General features: G+C 45.4%; 1 protein-coding gene across 1 annotated transcript; it reads left to right on the top strand.

Moving 5' to 3' along the window:
• The first annotated feature begins 3,024 nt into the window (after positions 1-3,024).
• LOC117040436 (P2Y purinoceptor 2-like) lies at positions 3,025-4,146 on the top strand. The gene has a single exon (XM_033138214.1). It carries the CDS (start codon positions 3,187-3,189, stop codon positions 4,144-4,146), a length of 960 nt encoding a protein of 319 aa, XP_032994105.1. The 5' UTR covers positions 3,025-3,186.
• The last annotated feature ends 17,022 nt before the right edge of the window (positions 4,147-21,168 follow it).

The following is a 21,168-nucleotide window of genomic DNA, read 5'->3' as shown; positions in this document are numbered from 1 at the left end:
GTGTGAGGGCAATATTTGAATCTGGATTCAATGTTCTTACAGGGAGCAGCAAGGAGGCTCTTTAGATGGCAATGTGTGTTGTTTTGTGTACTTCAAAATGTGGTAAGCCAGCCCTGCTGCATTGTGAAAGGGGGGGGGCTTCTTCTTGTTCTGCTAAGTGGGGCCCCTGGGCATCTGCCCTAAAGCCCAGATGGTGCCACTGACCACAATGGAATTAAAGAAACACATGTATACAGTCTTGTACCAAATATGTCTCACACACATCTCTTCCTCCTCTTTCTCCCTATCCCCAGTGGGGGGTGGGGGGGGGAATAGCAGCACTGTAGAGAACTAGGGAAATGTGTTGGGCAGAGGCTGTCACTATTTTGCAATGGGATTGAATATCACCAAATTAAGGATTGCACAGTTGAAGCTGATACCAAGAATCCTGGGAACTGTAATTTAATCCACATTGAGCAACAATTCCCAGTGCCTGTAACAAACTACAGTTCTCAGGCTTCTTTGGTGAAAGTAATGTGTTTTAATCCTGCCAACCTAGCAGTCTGAAAGCACGTCAAGTGCAAGTAGATAAATAGGTACCGCTCTGATGGTATGGTAAAGGGCATTTCCGTGCGCTGCTCTGGTTCGCCAGAGGCGGCTTAGTCATGCTGGCCACATGACCTGGAAGCTGAACGCTGGCTCCCTCGGCCAATAAAGCAAGATGAGCACTGCAACCCCAGAATCGTTCGCAACTGGACTTAAACAGTCAGGGGTCCCTTTACCTTTACCTTTAATGCGTTTTAAATTTGTGTTGCATGTGATTTAAATGTATGGTGTGGTCCACAATAGTTTTTACTACACTGTAAAGTCTTCCTCTCTCTGTTTAATTAAATACAATATTGGACAAAAGATGTATATACTAGTGCAGTTAGCCTTTAACACAGGAGCATTTTTAAAATACAATGCAACCAGCCATGCTCCCCACCTCCTATTGTCTTCTGATTTCCTGCAGGAGCTGTAGATTATGCCACACTGAGCTATAATTCCCAGCACCTGTGACAACCTACAGTTCCCAAGCTTCTTTAAGAGAAGCCATGTGCAGGGCCAGAATACCCCCTAAATCCCAGCTGCTGGTGTCAGACATTAAAGGGTTCTTTGTGCATTAGGAGTGTCCTGGGACACCAGGCCTGCTTGGAAACAGGATGCTGGGGGAAATCCCTGCATTGCAGTGGGTTGGAATAGATGGCCCTTGGGTTCCCTTCCAACTCTATGACTCCATGTGCTTTAAAGGTACGGAGTAACGTGCCCTAGGGTCTACATATAGTCACTCCTCTCTAGCCTCTGTCCAGACATGCAAGAGGCATAATCACAGTTCAAGGACACATCCCAACCAGGCAAAAGTACTCAAGGAGGGTGCAAGGCAGGGCCAGTGAGAGGTGTGGTCTTCTGGAGGAAGGGTGGGATGTAACTAATATTTGTGTGTGTTCTTTTTAAAGAAAGCAGAAAAGTAGCCAATGGGAAGCCATAATGCAGCATGGGCAGACGGGGAGTAAGAGTGTTCTTGTTGCCTCAACCCCCAATCCTTTAAGGTTTGTTTAATGTTATTTATAGTAGAATAAAACACCTTTTTAGAAATAGGGAGGAGGAGAAAAGAAAGCCAGCCTTTTGTCTTTGGGAGTGTATTTATATCATTCAGTGTCCATGCGTCATGGACTGGCTAGACTCAGAGGAATGGTGGGAGAAAACAGCTGGGGAACCCCCAAGAGAAGAAGGCTCAGAGCTCATGGATTGGTGGTAAAATGATGATGAATGGTTAGAGGAGGAAGCCTGGGAGGAGGAGGTGTCAGAAGCTGAAGGGTCTGTAGCAGAGAGAGGTCTCCCGAATCAGAAGCAGAGGAGGAAACTGGAGAGGAGGAAGACCAAGAGGCAGAGACGAATCAGGCTGGTGAAGAAGCCAGGGCGTCTCCCTCTCCTGCTGCAACAAGCTGTCTTCCCACCTTGGTCTCCCAGCACTGGGAAGGGTATGAGGCAAGAGGAGCAGGTGCACCGGTGTAGTCTCAGATTGTTTGGGAAGTACTGGGAGGGCAAGGAGACGTAGCCATGGGAAGGCAGGGTCCTTCGGTCTCCACAACTACCTCACAGGGGCAGGACCTATCGTGAGGAGTTGCTGTGTTCATTAGCCCTGCCTCCCCTGAGAAGACTTTGTTTCTTCTAATAAAGGGTTAGCTTCACTTACTTTGTATAATTTATTTCTGGCTGGTTCCCTGACCATGTGCCTGTTTTCAGACCTGGATGATGATGATCATCATCATCATCACCATCTTTATCATCCCACCCCTCACCCTAAAGTCTGAACCTTTAAAAAGCCTCTATAGGAAACTCACAAGCAGGACCTGAGCACAAGAACCTTTTTTCCTCCTGTGGTCTCTAGCAACCGGCAATTGGAAGCACTGCTGCTTCTGGCTGTGCAGGAAGAGCATAGCCATCATGGCTAGCACGTTGCACATTTAGACCCCATTGGGAGCTCTCACATGGGAAACCCACTTCCCCTCGAACTTAGAAAATTCACTGCAAAGTTTGGGATAACATTTGCTTTGACACAGCTTCATCTAGCCTCCGTGCAAACAAATGTGAATGCATGCTCCAAAAAATGGCAATTGTCATCAAATCTGAGCTGTTGCACACAGGTCCTGGCTTTGCAGACTCCGTATTGGGACATCTGGCTAGCCACTGTGAGAACAGGTTGTTGGGCTAGATGGGCCACTGGCCTGATCCAGCAGGGCTCTTCTTAGAATTTTCTGCACACAAATCAGGACGAAAATGCTCAATAAACAAGTGTTCTAATTGCAGTGCCCTAGTTTTAAAGACGCTCTCAGGTTTCTCCAGCATTTGAAGGACCAGATAATTTCTGAGCACACCGCAAAAGTCATGAAATGAACAACAGGTTCCACCTTTTGGGTTTGTTTCCCGTTGTCTGAGGACATATTAGAAGACCTTAAAAGGAAATGTACCTTCGCCTACAACATACAAAGGGGGGGGCACAGCACAATACAACTACACAACAGAAAGGACACAGTTGAACCATATCTTCTAGGAAGTGGAAGGGAACTGAAAACCTGTCTTTTGTTTCTCCTCTTTTCTTCCTGGACGAGCAGTTGTGTGGACATCTCTTCCAAAGCATCTGGAGCCACCTGTCTCCGTCACTTAATGAACGCCACCAACGTGACACAATGCCTGCCGTGGGAGCTCCACTTTTCCATCCCAATCTTTTGGGGCATCCTCTCAGTGGGCGGGCTGATCTTCAACGGCATCAGCCTCTGGATCTTCTGGTTTGCCATCAAGCGCTGGAATTCTGGCATCATGCTTCAGTTCAACCTGGCCTTGGTAGACATCATTGTCCTTCCGGTCATGCCATTGATGGTGACCTATTTCAGCTTGGGTAACCACTGGCCCTTTGGACAGTTTGTCTGCCAGCTTCAAGTCTTCCTGCTCAGCACCCACCTGTACGGAAGCATCTACTTCCTCATGCTCATCAGCATCCACAGGTACCAAGCCATTGTCCACTACAATGCCAAGACCCTCTGGAGGAAGAAGTCTGCCTTGAAAAAGCTGGTCTTGGTCTTCTGGGCTCTCCTCTTCCTGCAGGGGCTTCCACTCTTCTTCTTCCTCAAGACTTCAGTCATCGGCAACTCGGTCAAGTGCCTGAGCATCTACCAGTCAGAGCTGGCCTACCTCTATCTAACCTACAGAATCATCCTGGGCATCTTCTGCTTCCTCATTCCCTTTGGCATCTCTCTGGTGTCCTATGTGATGTTGGGAGCCTATGTTGCTAAAATCAGTCAAGCCAATCTTCGAGGCAAGGTGATGAAGACCAAGTCCAAGCAGATGATCACCATCACTCTGGTCATCTTTGGCATCTGCTTCACGCCCCTCCACATCTGCCAGACAGTGGGTTTGATTGTGAGATATTACTGGACTTCCTGCGGGCTTCGGTACCGTGTAGAAATAGCTTATTATGTCTCCTTAGTCTTCAGTATGGTCAACTGTTGCCTGGACCCCTTCATCTATAACTTTTCCAATGAGAAATTTTACAAGTCTTTTTCTGTCTCCCTGCAAAGATTATTCTGTGCCAAGTGTAAGAAAGATGTCCCTCAGAGTAGAGATTAGACAGCATGAGAAACAATGTTCACTAGTCAAGCATCAAGGGATGGCTGAGATCGAAGCAAGAATCTCTGGAGGGTGAATGCTCACATTTTGTTTCTTTGTGGAGCTCCAGTTTGGATTAGGAAATAAATATCTGTCCATATTGAGGTACACCCACAAAAATATTTTTCTAGGTAATCTTTGTCCTGAGAAACAACTCAATCCTGCAATCTTCATTAATTTTGGCAAATGATTGTTTGGTTTATTAAACCAGGTCCATCTAATGGTCCATCTATTGCAACCGCTCTCTGGAGTTTCTGATAGGAGCCTTTCCCAACCAGTGTTGGGGATTGGACCACGGAGCCTCTGCGTGCAAAGCAGATGTTCTCTCCCACCTCTTCTCTTGCCCTACTCTTGCTTGCACAATGTGCTCTGCAGCTGCCCTGCCTTTCATTTTGCTTCTGCTAATTGTGCAGGCAGGCTAATGACAGAAATTGCTTGTTCAGCTTTTTTTTCCTGCTTTCCAATATTTCTCTCGCCCAGCCCCAGCAGCCATGAAGGAATTGGACTTCACTGCCCTGTACTCTTTGCATGGGCAGATGCATATTGTGCATGCACGGACTTGCAGGTCATACAAACATGTCTTTCTTGCGTGTGCACTGGGAATTACAGGGAAAGCTTGGAAAGCTATTGAATGCCCTGAGGCTCAGGTTTCAAGGGAGGCATCTCGTGTAGGGCCAGTGCACCCATGAGGCAAGGTGAGGTAACTGCTTCAGGTGACACAATGCAAAAGGGGCAGCAGATCCCATCTTCAAGGATACATAGCAGCCACAGCTGTGGTGTGTGTTACTTGGGGGCTGGGTGTATTGCCTCCTCGGCAGCCCTCTCCAGTGGCCTCTGATGGTCTTCTCCACCCCACACCCCATCCAGAAGGAAATGGTGGGGCTGCCCTCTGAGGTCTCCTGGGCTCTGCACCTACCTGCTATGATTCTGAGCTGGCCCCTTCCCCTTCTCCTACCCCCCCCCCCCCCGACAGCCTTTGATTCCACTTCAACCATCAGTTGAGTCTGATTTGATTCCACACACCTTTCCTTGTTCCTGATGTAGATCTTCACTCACCCCTTCTTCCCTGGTGGGAGAAAGCCATTTTGTGGTTTGCCTTAGGTGCCAAAATGTATTGGGCCAGCCCTGGTGAAAAGTATGTGAGGGGTGGGACATCCTGCTCCAAACTTCCAGGAACATGGAAGGCAAGGGGGGGGAGCATGAGGTTGACAAAGGGAGCCTATGTTAACCAGGAAGCCATTCTGGAGGAACTCAATGTGATAAGGAACAAGGGAAATAAAGGGTTGTTACTCAGGAGTAAGATTCTTCTGAGAGTCTGATATGTTATGGATTGTGGAAGTTCAGTGAGGGTAGATTGCATTTTAATCTGCTTTACATATTTTGTTATTTGTTCCAAAGAGAATATCCTGGTTTTCTGTAACTTAAGCATTGCATACCTTTGTCATGAAAGTCCTTCTTTCTGTTTTAGTAAACTTCAGAACTTGTTTCATAAACCTGTTGTAAAGGCTTCTTATTTTAACAGCAACACATTTGGACACTATATACCTCACTACCTAGAGATACCCCAGGTCTAGGGGAATTTGGAGGCTGATAGTTAAGGGGCAGACTTGTTGAAATATTTGAGCCCCTTGCCTGTTGGCAGCTGTGAACTTTAAAGGGGGGGGAGTGGGCCGAGCAAAGGGGTGCACTCTGTGCTAGCCACAAACACCCTTCCCTTGGATGGCATGGGACCCAATGTGGCTGGGAGGTGGCCTGGCACACACATCCTTTAAAAGGGGGGCTTTATTGGCAGGGGGTTGGACTGGATGGTAATTGTGGTCTCTTCCAACTCTATGATTCTATGATTCTATTGGGAAATTAAGTATCATGGGGAAAGTAGTAGCAAGCGGAAAAAAAGATTACAGAATCAGATACTGCATCTGTTGTAAAATAAATACATTAGAAGTGAGATGATTTCTTTGTAAGTTAAGTCCTTAAACTCAATTTTTAAATACAGATAGGTAGCCATGTTGGTCTGCCGTAGTAAAAAAAAAATAAAAAAAATCATTCCAGTAGCACCTTAGAGACCAACTAAGTTTGTTCTTGGTATGAGCTTTCGTGTGCATGCACACTTCTTCAAATACACTGATCTCAAAGTAGCTGTCTTATTACAAAGGAATTTCAGAAATGGACTGGAAAGAGAAGTTGCTGAATTGCAACTTATTACCAAACTTAAAACCATGGAGAGACCTGGTCTGAATAGAGACATTGGATTCTTATCTCATTATACATGACAAAGGTATCTTTAGCCATCTCACCCAGTGGCGGACGAAGGCTCCGCGGTACCCGGGGCGGCAAAGGAAACGCCCCGGGGCGTTTCCGGGAGTGCCACCACCACTTCTGCAGCCCCCTTTTAAGCCGAAGAGCCCCCTTTTAAGCTCTGCAGCTCAAAAGGAGGCCGTGAAAGTGGCAGTCCGACGACAGCGTCGGGCTGTGCGCTGCCGCTCCCAGGGCGAGGGAGGGAGCGGTAGCACGTGGGAATGGTGGGAGGGGCTGCCGCTTGTCACCCCCACGCGCCGCCATTCGCTCTGTTGCCCCGGGAGCAGCAGCATCACACACACCATGTGCTGCTGCTCCTGGGGGGACGTAGTGAGCGGCGGCGCGTGGGGGTGACAAGCGGCAGCCCCTCCTGCCACTCCCCACGCATGGCTGGTCACCCCGGACGGGGTGCTCATTCGGCCATGCACTGTTGCTCCTGGGGTGACGGAGGGAGCGGCAGCACATGGGAATGGCGGGAGGGGCTGCTGCTTGCCACCCCCACGCGCCGCCGCTCGCTCCGCCACCCTGGGAGCAACAGCGCATGGCCGAGGGAGCACCCTGTCCGTGCAGCGCTGCTGCTCCCGGGGTGACCGGCGGTGCATAGGGAGTGGCAGGAGAGGCTGCTGCTTGTCACCCCCACCCTCCCCTGTCACCTGGGGCATACCGCCACCACCACACACCCCTAGCGACGCCCCTGATCTCGCCCCTTGCTTTTTCCTGTAAGACCAATTGCAGTCGTTCAACAGTCACCAACAGGTTTTCCACACCTACCAGCCAATCACCCATTCCCACCACCCTTCTGAGTAATACCCCTCCCCACTAGGGCGTGTCATTTAAGGACGAAAAATTTTCTTTTGCGAATTTGCTCAATGAGGGGGTCTAAAAATATGTTATTGCACATGAGGAATCCAAATCTGCAATTATTTTTATGATTGGTTGATGATTAGCTTGGTAAATTGACATTTGTTTGAAATACACTAAAAAAAGCCAAAAACTCGCATTTTGAAGCGAAGTTAAAGTTTTTAATCATTTTATACAAGCGAAAATATAAAGAAATTTTGTTTCCAGCTGTAACAACATATCATCACTTTATCTTATAACTTCCTATTATAGTAAAAAAAAAGAATAACATTAATTAGAATTAATAACAAGTTTCATCAAGTCCTGTTTTGATTCATTTCTTGACAAAAGCCGACAACCTGCATCTTGGCCTCTCTGCAGCCTCCGTGACTTGTTTCACACATCTTTCAATCCCTTGACCATGACAAGGCCACTGAGGAACATGCATAGGCTTGTCAATAAATTCCTTTATTTCTGTCAAGGTCATTTTGCATGTTAATGGAGGTTCATAAACTCCATCAAACCAGTCTATCAACTCCAATAATTTTGAAGCAGAGGTGTTTATAGAAGGTGTCTTCCTTGGACGTACTGAAAGGTCTCCAAATATATCATCATTGCCACCTCTCAAATCGATGATCTTTTGAATTCCAGCTTTCCTTTCTTCCTTATTATTTGAGCACAGCAGTGTCTGAATTAACATTTCACTAAATGCATACTACGCTGAACGCTTAACCGTCGGCAAAACAGCAGTTACTACAGCCTTGTTTGGCAGTCTAAGCTGTTGCAATTGAAACAAGAAATGATGTGGGCCTTCTATCCACAAATGTTTTACTTTGATATTGAACCGACACGGATAGTACACACCAACGATGTATTCCACAATCAGCCTTAAATTCTTGAGGTTTTTGCCTTTTAGGCCATGTTTGGAAACCCACAAGCGACAAAGTCTGTTTGCTGTTGTAAGCCACCTTACAATGAATTTGAATTTCAAATTCATTAGAAAATGAATTTGAATTTCTTCAAATTCATTGTCTAATGATGACATCAGTTTCTCCTGTGCTCTCTTTACTTTATTGTGGTCAACAACAAGTTTCGTATTTTCTTCAGTGATCAAGCCAATATCAATAAATGCAGCGGTGGCAATTGCAGCTGTGGCACGAAGACCAACACCGTATCTGATGCTCTGCATAGCAACATTAGGTATATCTAATGTATTGTACTGTTTCTCTCCATTAGAAGTTGAAGGAGCTGCTAAATCATAATTTGATTCACTTCCATCTTCTGTATCAGATTCTTTTTCCTCATTTCCAATCCCGGAGGGACTTTCTTCATGTGATGGAAGTGAAGAAGTCTGCAAGCATTCCTTTTTATATTCAGCATCACCAAGTCTTGTTCTCTCAACTTCTCCTTGCTTTTGCTTCTTTATCAGTTTGTTATGTTCTGGAAAATCTGGCAAACCAATTTGGTGTGGTCCAATAGAACCAATCTTGTTTCTCTGGCCATTAATGAAAGCAAGTTCTTTCACTGGGATCTTCTTGTCTTTAGAGCATGTACAATTAATGTGAGCTTCTTTTGTGCAATGTGTAGCACAGCCAAATTCAGAGCACATAATGATTTCACATTTGCAATTGAGAATGTCAAAGAGCTTGTCAAGTTTTGCAGCAAAGGCTTCTTTAATATCTAACTTGCCCCTTCCAAGAGATATGTTTTTTGCTTGCTCTCAACTTTCTTCAATCTTTGCTAATACTGTAACTCTTTAATTCACAACAGGGAAAACAAAAGAACAGTTTGCTCGTTCCCATTGTTCAAGTACTTTAGGATATATGTCTTTTGCAACACTGGCAGCTGGATAGTTTCTCATATCCTCACTACTTTGTTCTCTCAGCGACAGTCCATATCTTAACACGTCTCGCAAAGTTGGTAATTCAGAAGGCAACATGTCTCTTCCACTTCCAATAAGGTTGCTCATATGTGTAAATGTTACCTGCCTTGTTCTCTTCTTTGTAGTCATAGTGAAGCAGTTATCACTGGTTGTAGAAAGCAAAAAAGAAATCACATACCATTGTATAATATTAGAATCATAGAATCCTAGAATCCTAGAGTTGGAAGAGACCACAAGGGCCATCCAGTCCAACCCCCTGCCAAGCAGGAAACACCACCAAAGCATTCCTGACAGATGGCTGTCAAGCCTCTGCTTAAAGAACTCCAAAGAAGGAGATTCCACCACACTCCTTGGTAGCAAATTCCACTGCCGAACAGCTCTCACTGTCAGGAAGTTCTTCCTAATGTTTAGGTGGAATCTTCTTTCTTGTAGTTTGAATCCATTGCCCCGTGTCCGCTTCTCTGGAGCAGCAGAAAACAACCTTTCTCCCTCCTCTATATGACATCCTTTTATATATTTGAACATGGCTATCATATCACCCCTTAACCACCTCTTCTCCAGGCTAAACATACCGGTACCCAATATTAATAATACAGATAACTACACATTAATAATTAATAATATTAATATTAATAATACAGATAACTACAATACATATATAACAGAACTACAATCTCTTGTAATCAATTTTAGGCACTTATCAACATCTGTTTTCATGAAAATTTGGGAATAACCTATACGTTTAAATGACAGGAAAATTTAAAAAATGTTAAAAAGTAGGAACTTTTCACATAGATATTTACCAAGCAAGACCTAAATATTTACAAGTAACCAAAATATATTTCAAATTACCTGATCATAACACAACTTTTTAACACCCCTCAAATCAGGATTTTTAAAGATGAAAAATTCAACACGCCCTACTCCCCACCCTCTCACTATATATAAGGGTCTGGTGACTTCTGTTTCAGTGTATCTGAAGAAGTGTGTGAGCCAGTAACAAACTTAGTTGGTCTCTAAGGTGCTACTGGAAGGAATTTTTATTAATTTTTATTCAATTTTTAAAGTTATTTAGGACCAGTGATTACCATCTCAAAACAATACAGTGGTGCCTCGCTAGACGAAAATAATTCGTTCTGCGAGTGTCTTCGTAGAGCGATTTTTTCGTCTTGTGAAGCACCAATGCAAACCGCTAGTTTTCGCTAAAAAAAAAAAATCGTCTTGTGAGGCAGCCCCATTGACTTTTTCGTCTTGCGGGGCAGCCTTCTGCTAGCGAATGCCGTTCGTCTAGCGAGTTTTTCGTCTAGCGAGGCATTCCTCTAGCGGGGCACCACTGTATTTGGTTTCCAAGATAAGAGCACAATGAGAGCCTGCTGGATCAAGCCAAAGGCCCATCTAGTCCTGCATTCTGATTTCACGGGGGCTGCCCAGATGCCTGTGGGAAGCCTGAAAGTAGGGCCTGAGCGCTAAATCACTCTCCCAACATACAATTTCCAGCACCTGTTGTTCAGATGTAGTAGTAGCAGTAGCAGTAATATTTGCATTTTACCCTGCCTTTTCTCCAAAAAGCTCGATGTGGTTGACGTGGTTCTCTCCCCCCCTCCTTTAATCCCCACAACAACCTTGTGAGGTGGGTTAGGCTGAGAGTGAGAGTGACTGGCCCAAAGTCACCCAGTGAGCTTTACGACCAAGTGGGGGCTTTGAACTCTAGTCTCCCAGAACCTAGTCCAGCACTCTAGCCACTACACCACATAGCCACCATGGCTAGCAGCCATTGATAGCCTTGTTGTTGTTCAGTCGTTCAGTCGTGTCTGACTCTTCGTGACCCCATGGACCAGAGCACGCCAGGCACGCCTATCCTTCACTGCCTCTCGCAGTTTGGCCAAACTCATGTTAGTAGCTTCGAGAACACTGTCCAACCATCTCATCCTCTGTCGTCCCCTTCTCCTTGTGCCCTCCATCTTTCCCAACATCAGGGTCTTTTCTAGGGAGTCTTCTCTTCTCATGAGGTGGCCAAAGTATTGGAGCCTCAACTTCAGGATCTGTCCTTCTAGTGAGCACTCAGGGCTGATTTCCTTCAGAATGGATAAGTTTGATCTTCTTGCAGTCCATGGGACTCTCAAGAGTCTCCTCCAGCACCATAATTCAAAAGCATCAATTCTTCGGCGATCAGCCTTCTTGATGGTCCAGCTCTCACTTCCGTACATTACTACTGGGAAAACCATAGCTTTATCTATACGGACCTTTGTCGGCAAGGTGATGTCTTTGCTTTTTAAGATGCTGTCTAGGTTTGTCATTGCTTTTCTCCCAAGAAGCAGGCGTCTTCTGATTTCGTGACTGCTGTCACCATCTGCATTGATCATGGAACCCAAGAAAGTGAAATCTCTCACTGCCTTATCTTTCATCAATTTATATAACAAAAGCCATCCAAGCTGGTGGCTATCACTGACTCTTGAAGGAGGGAATTCCACAGTTTTAACTATGGGGTTCCATAGTTTAACTAATGTGTTTATCTGCTCTTATTTTATCTGTAAGATGCCTTGGGTCCCTGTCAGGGAAAAAGGTGCTGCATGAATAAATATATTATATTAATAACCACAGCTGCATGAATAAGTATTGCCTTTCTCTCTCTCCTGAACCCTCTGACATTCAGCTTCATCACCTGTCCATGAGTTCTATCTAGCATTATGAGAGACCGAGCAAAACGTTTCTGTATCCACGTTCTCCATGCCATGTGAAATTTCATAAACTTCTACCGTGTCCCCTCTTGCTCATATACGGAAATTCCAGGGAGGGGGGGGGGACATCTTTAAAGCTGTTAAATGTTACAAATATTATGCATAAATGTATGGTGACAGCAGTCACGAAATTAGAAGACGCCTGCTTCTTGGGAGAAAAGCAATGACAAACCTAGACAGCATCTTAAAAAGCAGAGACATCACCTTGCCGACAAAGGTCCGGATACTTAAAGCTATGGTTTTCCCAGTAGTGATGTATGGAAGTGAGAGCTGGACCATAAAGAAGACTGATCGCCGAAGAATTGATGCTTTTGAATTATGGTGCTGGAGGAGACTCTTGAGAGTCCCATGGACTGCAAGAAGATCAAACCTATCCATTCTGAAGGAAATCAGCCCTGAGTGCTCACTAGAAGGACAGATCCTGAAGTTGAGGCTCCAGTACTTTGGCCACCTCATGAGAAGAGAAGACTCCCTGGAAAAGACCCTGATGTTGGGAAAGATGGAGAGCACAAGGAGAAGGGGACGACAGAGGATGAGATGGTTGGACAGTGTTCTCGAAGCTACTAACATGAGTTTGGCCAAAATGTGAGAGGCAGTGAAGGATAGGCGTGCCTGGCATGCTCTCGTCCATGGGGTCATGAAGAGTCGGACACAACTGAACAACTGAACAACAACAATCCTTTTGACTTGACAGCTCAGGGAAGTTACCTAGCTTTAAAAATCATATAAAATCAACTCCTTTGCCAGTTTCCTCCATTCCAAAGCTATTTTGCCCTTGAGTGACAATTGCTGAGCTGATTGTTGTTGGCCAAGGGAAGCCTAATCCCATCACCAGACATGCAAAGGAAGTTCTATTGTACTTTGGGTGGTGGGACTTAGAGGTGTTTGCCTATGCTAATCTTATACCTGGGCCTTGCCCTGATATGCCTGTTTATGCTAATCTTGAACCAAGGACTTGTCTGGACATGTTTGCCAAGGCTGAACTAGTGTAACCCCTGTCTACCCCTCACCTTTTGTGACATGTCAGTGATGTAAAGATGATGTATCAATGATGCTGTGTGAACAGCATCCTGGGATGTGGTGGGAAGTTTAAAAGTCAACGTCGCCCCATACTCTGGGTTCAAAATTCCTCTTTGAACCTGTTGCGCAATAAACTTTGGTCTACAGCTGTTTGCTCCGGTTGGTGGCTAGATTCCTTCCTTTATTCCGCAGGCACCCACAGGCTCTGCCTGACGAGCTGGGTGGCTGAGCAGCCTCACACCTAGATTTTTCCGTAACAAAACTGTTGTTGTTGTTGTTCAGTCGTTCAGTCGTGTCCGACTCTTCGTGACCCCATGGACCAGAGCACGCCAGGCACGCCTATCTTTCACTGCCTCCCGCAGTTTGGCCAAACTCATGCTAGTCGCTTAACAAAACTAAGAAGACCCAAATGCTGCAAAATATCATTGGGTATATGACCCCCCCCCTCAATTCCAAGCAGATATTCACAGTCATGGTGGCATACAAAGCCACTTTTTTTCTTTTTCTTTTTCTTTTTTAAAAAAGCTCAAAAACTGATATTCTCAGGGATTGAGATTATGTGTGCAAAATTGCAGTCCCCTCCCATTTTCTCTTCCTTCTTTCTCTCTCTTTTATTCACATTTCCATAGAATTACAGCACACGCTAGCATTACAACCAAGAGGGATTTCTGCCATGGAAACCATGGAAACTGGCTTCTATATTGAGGGTGGAATCCTAAACACACTTGCAAGGGATTAAACCCTGTTGAACACAGTGAGGCTTTCTCCTGAGTAGGGTTGCCCAGGACTGGAGCACAAGCTTTCCTTCAAGGTGCGTGGGTTTTGTTTTATATATATATATATATAATTGAGCATTCATGATACCGTGTGTTGATGATGATATCAAAGCTGTCACACGTTCCTGCTTTCGGTACTGTGTGTACCTGGAAAAATATCAGAGGACATTCTGCTTCATTTCCAATTTTGACATGTGCTACAACTTCTTGATGAAATCCTGGAACCTTTTATGCCACAAATGGTCAGGGCTTTTTGTTATCTGTCTGCTTTTGTTGTGTTCTGCGGTAAAAGTGCGGAAGCATCACAGAACGACTAATAGTACTAACAGTATGATGTACTGTATAACAGCTCTCCTGGTTCTCAAAAATCTCTCCCAGCCCTACTTGGAGATGCCAGAATGAGGTCACCTTCTCAGAGGAAAAGCATGCCTGCGTTATCTGAGCTGGGTGCCAGATTCAGCAAGAAGAACAGGGTGCCTGCTCTCTATCAGACTCACTCAAGGCTGGGTTTGACCAGCATAAACATTCTTTACAGATAGAAAGTGAAATATGAAAGCTAGGAGCTAAATGGCACCTTAAACCTAGGTTACGGGTGCAACAACAGAATGTCTCCCCACTCCCCTAATATTCTCAAGATGGTCTCTTCTCCAGTCTTCAGAGAGTTGCTAGAAGTGGGAGGGCAGAAAAAAGGTCCCCTTTTCCTTCCACTCTGCAGTTTTAATCTGAAATCTTAGACACAGTGGTGCGCCCAGAGCTCAGAAACTTCTCACACTAATGAAATCCTGTTGCAAAATGCACCTAGAGCAATGGGAGTTTCGAACACTGCTATATTCTTATATCTAATATTCTTAATATGGTTTGAATAAGCTGATTCTCCTAATAGCCTTTCTCTCTCTCTCTCTCTCTCTCTCTCTCTCTCTCTCTCTCTCTCTCTCTTTTTACAGTTTTTACATCTCTTCACATTTAGTCTACCAAAGTGTATACTATAATTCCTGTCCTGTCTATTTAGTTCAATGGATATACTCTCAGTAGGACCAGGGGCGTAGCGAGCCGCTTGGCTGCCGGGGGTGGCAAGCCAAGCGGCACCCCCGGGGGTGGGGCATCGCTCCGTGCGCATGACGTCATGACGCATGCGCACGGAGCGACACCTCCACCCGGGCCAGCAAGGAGGGGCATCACACCAAGCGTGACACCCCTCCCCGCTGGCCCGCCTGGCACCGCCCAGGGAGCCCAGCGGTGAAAAAAAACGCTGAAAGGGGGCTTTCCCCCTTTCAGCTGCTTTTTTTTTTTGCCGCTGGGCTCCCTGGCCTGAGCGGAGCCAGGGAATGGAGAAGGGCGGGCCAGCGAGGCTTTTTTCGCTGCTGGCTGGAGGCGCCGATCGCGGGGGGCGGTGCACCGCCCCAAGTGCCACCCTCCCAGGGCGCTACCCGGGGCGGCCCGCCCCCCGCCCCCCATTGCTCGCCCCTGAGTAGGACTAATCATGGGGTGCAACCCATGCTGGTTTTGTTGTCTGTTACATGTGGTCTTTGATGCAAACTGCTCATCTAAGTTTGCGTCTTGGGGCAGTTCACTGCTAAGGGACAATAAAGCAGAAACAAAGCAGTTACAATGGTGTCTTCTCCTTCTTTGTACAGTGGTACCTTGGGTTAAGTATGCTTCAGGTTAAGAACTCCGCTTAAGAACAGAATTTGTGCTCTGGTGGCACAGCGGCGGCGCGAGGTCCCATTAGCTAAAGTAGTGCTTCACGTTAAGTACGCTTCAGGTTAAGAACGGACCTCCGGAACGAATTAAGTACTTAACCCAAGGTACCACTGTATAATGCTTTTAGTGTGCATGACACTCTTCAAGATATGGGGACACTTCCCTGCCCTGGGGAGCGTACAATTTAAAATTCATTTTTTTAAAAAGTGAAACAACAGGAGAAAGGGCAGTATGAGAGTGAAAATATTTTCTCAGCAGCAGCAGCAGCTGGGGAAAACGCAATGTCTCCCTCTTCATCCAGAAATGAGCAACAATATCAAAAAAAGCTTTCTGGGTTAGTTGCAAATATGAACCTGGCCACGAGGTGTTGCTCAAGGTTAAATAATGCCTTGAACCGGAGTTGTGGGGAGTTTATTGTAGGGGGAAGGGAACACCTGTGGCTTTCTAAACAATGTTTCCCATTAGCCCCCAGCCAGCATGACTAATGGTTAAGGGAATTGTAGTCCAGAAACACCTGGAGGGGCACAGTTCCTCCCACCCCAGTCTCGATATTTAATGCATTTATATCCCACCTCTCTCCCAAGCTGAGATGCAAGACGGCTCTCAACACCTCCCAACCTTATTAAATCTAATGTTATAAAAACAGGCTAGTTAAAAACAATAATTATAATGGCAGCCTGGTTGTCCACATCACCTGCACCTTAGCTGTCAAAAGTGTGTCTTGAAGAGGAAGGTCTGGGCCTGCCAACAGATGGATGACAAAGAGGGAGCCCATCCTCTTGGGAGGAAATCTCACAATATGGAGGGCCAGCACGGGATAGCCTCTTTCTCATGTCACCACCAGCTAAGCTTCTGAAAAATATTCAGAAGCTTCAATAAAATATTGTGGGGACCCAGGTAAGCCCCGCCCTGCATAATCGATCACATGACGCAGTGCACACACACTTGTGTGAGTTTCCCTGAATACTTCCATGTACACTTTGAAATGGATGTGTACAAGAAGTATGCTCTCTCTGTGTGGGTCCTTTTACTCCATTATTGTTTAACATTTATGGTAATTATGTCCACCCATTTATTAAAAATTTATATGGTTCTGATCTCCATAATCAACCAACACTTTCTGCTGTGTCTCGTGGCATTTTTATTTCTTCAATTGCTATTGTTAGGAGGGATAAGGGAGACATTTGATTCAGTTCACATTTAAAGGCAAACCGACCTAATTCTGCAATGTCCAAAAGCAGTATGTAAACCAGAAACACAGCAGTCCAAAGTTCACACTTCTCCAAATTATGCAGTGCCATTCTCCAGTCAAGCAATATAAAAATGCACATATTAATGAAAACCTTTGTCACTCGAGGCACAGGCGGCCTTGATGTTTAGGAATGCCTTCTACCAGCTTTGGCTGGTTAAGACTGCTAGGACCATTCCTGGACTGAGATGGTTTGGATGCTGTGTTCTTGGCATTGCTAACCCCAGAAATGGATTACTGCAGCACACTATATGTGGGGCATCTCTTAGGCTTCACCGCTGGGAATATCATATGCCCCAGAGGTGCACCTACCGGTAGCTTGTGCTAACAACCAGGCTTTTAGTGTGGCAGCTCCAGCCTTCTAGAATCAATTGCCAGCTGAAATTAGACAGGCACCCAGAGTCAATTGATGCTTTTGAATTATGGTGCTGGAGGAGACTCTTGAGAGTCCCATGGACTGCAAGAAGATCAAACCTATCCATTCTCAAAGAAATCGGCCCTGAGTGCTCACTAGAAGGACAGATCCTGAAGTTGAGGCTCCAGTACTGTTATGTACTGAGTTGAATAGGATCCAAACTGCAGCAGTCTGATTGGTCCTAGAACAATAGGATTGAGATTGCAGCAGTCTGACTGGTCCCAGAACAATAGGATTGAGATTGCAGCAGTCTGATTGGTCCCAGAACAATAGGATTGAGATTGCAGCAGTCTGATTGGTCCACAGGAGCCACCCAATCCAGCTCCAGGTGGAAGTGAATCCGCACTCCGATTGGCATACAGGAGTATCCCGGAATTAGCTAATCACGTGGGGCCCATTGTGTAAATAGTGTATATAAAGCAAACGTTTTGGGGGAACTGCATTCCTCACTACTATGAGCTAAATAAAGAGCATGAAATTCACACTGGACTCCGAGGATATTTCAAGTACTTTGGCCACCTCATGAGAAGAGAAGACTCCCTGGAAAAGACCCTGATGTTGGGAAAGATGGAGGGCACAAGGAGAAGGGGATGACAGAGGATGAGATGGTTTGACAGTGTTCTCGAAGCTAATAACATGAGTTTGGCAAAACTGCGAGAGGCAGTGAAGGATAGGCGTGCCTGGCGTGCTCTGGTCCATGGGGTCACGAAGAGTCGGACACGACTGAACGACTGAACAACAACAACAACAACCCAGAGTCAAAACATTTAGGCAGCTAATGAAGACATCAGAGAGAGGACAGGTAGCCCAACAGTAGGTGGAGCCAGAGCCAAGGACAGGCATTTTAGGTTTTTTTTAAAAATATATTTACTATTGCATTCTTTTTACACATTTCCTCCAAGAAGCTCAAAACGGCACATACAGTTTCCCCCACTTTCCAACTACAGTATATCCTCACAACAACCCTGGGAGACAGGTTAGGCTGAGAGGCAGTGACTGGCCCAAGGTCACCCAGTGACCTACATGCCTGAGTGGAGATATGAATCCTGTTCTCCCAGGTCCTAGTCAGTCCAACACTCTAACCACTGCACAACACTCCTCCTCCTTGCTGCTTTGTACAAGGGTAGCACTGAGACTAAGGAGGAGGAAACTGACAATCAGGGCCACCCCCCTGAGTTGTGTGTAAGGGGGGAAAAGGCAGGCAAGTGGGGGACAAGCTAAGGGCAGGCTGAGGTTGGTGGGGTAGTGCCCCATTCACCCTGGTGGATCAGCCTTCACTGGTCTTGGATCATCTCTACTCCTGGATACAAGCACACATATTTATATATGTGGAGGGTTAGGTTGGGGAGCCCAGGGTTGCATCTTCTTTTTTTTAATAAGAATTTATTAAATTTTAACAATAGAAAACATACAAAATACCACAAACACTACAAAAAGACTACAAAACAATACAAAAAAACAACAATTTACACACACTTATTTAACTATCCTTATCCTCTTTATAAGCATTATTTTGGGACCTCCTCACATCCTCTCTTCTGCGTTCATTTCTAATCTTCTTTAGTAACTTTATGACATTGTAAAATCTTCTTTCTCACAACAAATCTTAATCTTTACAAATCATAATCATCATATACCTATAATCTTGTTCCTAATAAAATAAACATTACACAACTCTAACTTCTTATATCCTATCTTAACTTAACTTCACATTACTGTAGCCTTAGATATCCTCTGATTCCAAATTCAAATGTTTATCTATTCACATCATTTCAAATAATTTTTAAATTTCTTCCAGTTCTCTTACACCGTTTTTACACCAGGGTTGCATCTTCTGGCCCAAACCCCTGACTGCAGTTGACTGACACACAGCATAGGCTCCACCTGTCCAGGCAATGGTGACCCTAGGGCAGGCATCCCCAACCTGTGGCCCTCCAGATGTTTTGGCCTACAACTCCCATGATCCCTAGCTAGCAGGACCAGTGGTCAGGGATGATGGGAATTGTAGTACAAAACATCTGGAGGGCGGAAGGTTGGGGGTGCCTGCTCTAGGGCCTTCCAGGTGTTTTGGATGAGATGTTGTTGGACTACAGTTCCCATCACCCTTGATCGCTAGCAATACTGGCCAGGCCTGATGGGGAATGGAACTCGGTGACGCTTGGAGGACCAAGGTTTTATTTTGCATTGTTATTTCTTTATTTTGTATATTTTAATCCCACCCTTCATCATCCTATCTCAGGGCAGGTTAGGAAGCAGTTAGAATAACAAACAATAAACCTAAAGCAAACTGAAGTATATATATATATATATATATATAACCCAAACCCAGTACAGTGGACGCTCACTCGAGTTGCGAACATGATCCGTGTGGGAGGCACGTTCACAACCCATAGCGTTCACAACCCGCAGTGCTGTGTCTGCACTCACGCAGGTCACAATTCAGCATTTCTGTGCATGCGCAAAACGCGATTTAGCGCTTCTGCGCATGCGTGAGCGCCGAAACCCGGAAGTAACCCGTTCCGGTACTTCCGGGTTTGGCGCGGTGCGCAACCCGAAAATACGCAACCTGAAGGTATGACTGTACTTCCAGCAGCAGAAATTAATGCTATGAAGTCAAAAAGAGTCTGATCAAACAGGTAAGTCTAAACCTGCAATGGAGGTTCACAATCCCTGATCTACAGACACACCTGAATGCAATGAAATCCGGTCCATTGTGCCAAATGGGGCGAGACAAATCCAAGCAAATCAGGATTAAAGCAAGATGAAAGCTCAATATACGTAAACCTTCCTAAAAACAAATAAAAACAAATGCTCAATAAAGAGCAGAAATTGTCTAAGCTCCATATAAGCTTTGGACAGGGAAATCTGGGGGAATGCTCGATGAATGTGCCATCTAGAGGAGCCCTCACACAGAGGGGAAGGACAGGTCCTTGAATCAAGTCCACGCCAAGGCGCCTACCAGAGTTGCAAATTGACATAACAACAACAACAAGAAGTGTGTGCTAACTGCAGTCACACAATTTCACAATCTCTTCTAGTTTGTCTCAGCTAAGCTTGGCACCTGTCCAGCCATGATAATTGCCCCATTTGCGCCAAGCAGCAATTAAAGGCTCTTTCCTAATGATTGCAGAGCATTCTAATTAGGGTCTCTGTGGATGCAAAGAAACCACAAGTGTTCCTTCCTGCCTGAGTAAGGAAAAATGAGGGGAAAGTGGGTCAGACCCACAGGTCATGGCTACAGTGCTTTTTTTTTTTTTTAAGATGGGTATCTTGGTGAACCACCTGCTGGAAGGGGAGTTGTGCATAAACCCACATCTGCAGACACTGGGACAGCACCCTACTGTCAGTGGTGGTTAGAAATGAATGGGACAGTGAGCAGAGTAGCTAATAGGAGCTAGAAAACAGGTGGTTCGCTGGAGGTGGAGTCCTCTTATTCTGTTTTTCCTCCCCCATCCTCCTCCTCTACAAAGATACAGGGGATGCTTAAGCAATTGTCAGATGCAAGCATCAGATATTTAAGACCCAAACACCAAGCAGAACAGCCAGACACCAATGAATTTTACAGTTCTACAAAGTCGGTATCAAATGCCTACATGTACCTATGGTTATTCAGTTCAGGTGATCCCAGGCTTCTGAAACTAGATGTATTACCATATCTCCTGGGATCCTTCTTTGTTGCTGAGCTGTTCTTAGATGGCTGCTTCTTGCTAATATTTAACCTACTTCTTCCTTCCTCAGAGGCAATTGGGAGCAATTAGCTTCCCTCTCCTCCAGGGTAAATGGTAGTTACACTACTAAGCCATTACCTGATTCCATCGCAGCCTGATTTGCTCAAAAACTCCTTAGCCAAAAGAGTTTACCTGGTCTGAGATATTTGCTCCGGTGTCCTGGGCAGGGTCATGAGCATTTTTCATTTTTCTCTTTGTGCCAAAGACAGAGAGGTAAGTTTACAACAGGAGACACCACACAGCATACACCTTGTGCTATATTCTTGTAGTTAAGAGGAAGGCACAGAAGGGAATGTGAGCTTGCAATAATAGGCGTAATGAATCACGTATCAGTTC

This window comes from Lacerta agilis, chromosome Z, assembly GCF_009819535.1.
Source record: "Lacerta agilis isolate rLacAgi1 chromosome Z, rLacAgi1.pri, whole genome shotgun sequence".
NCBI classification, from domain to species: Eukaryota; Metazoa; Chordata; class Lepidosauria; order Squamata; family Lacertidae; genus Lacerta; species Lacerta agilis.
This window is presented reverse-complemented; position numbering and strand designations above follow the sequence as displayed.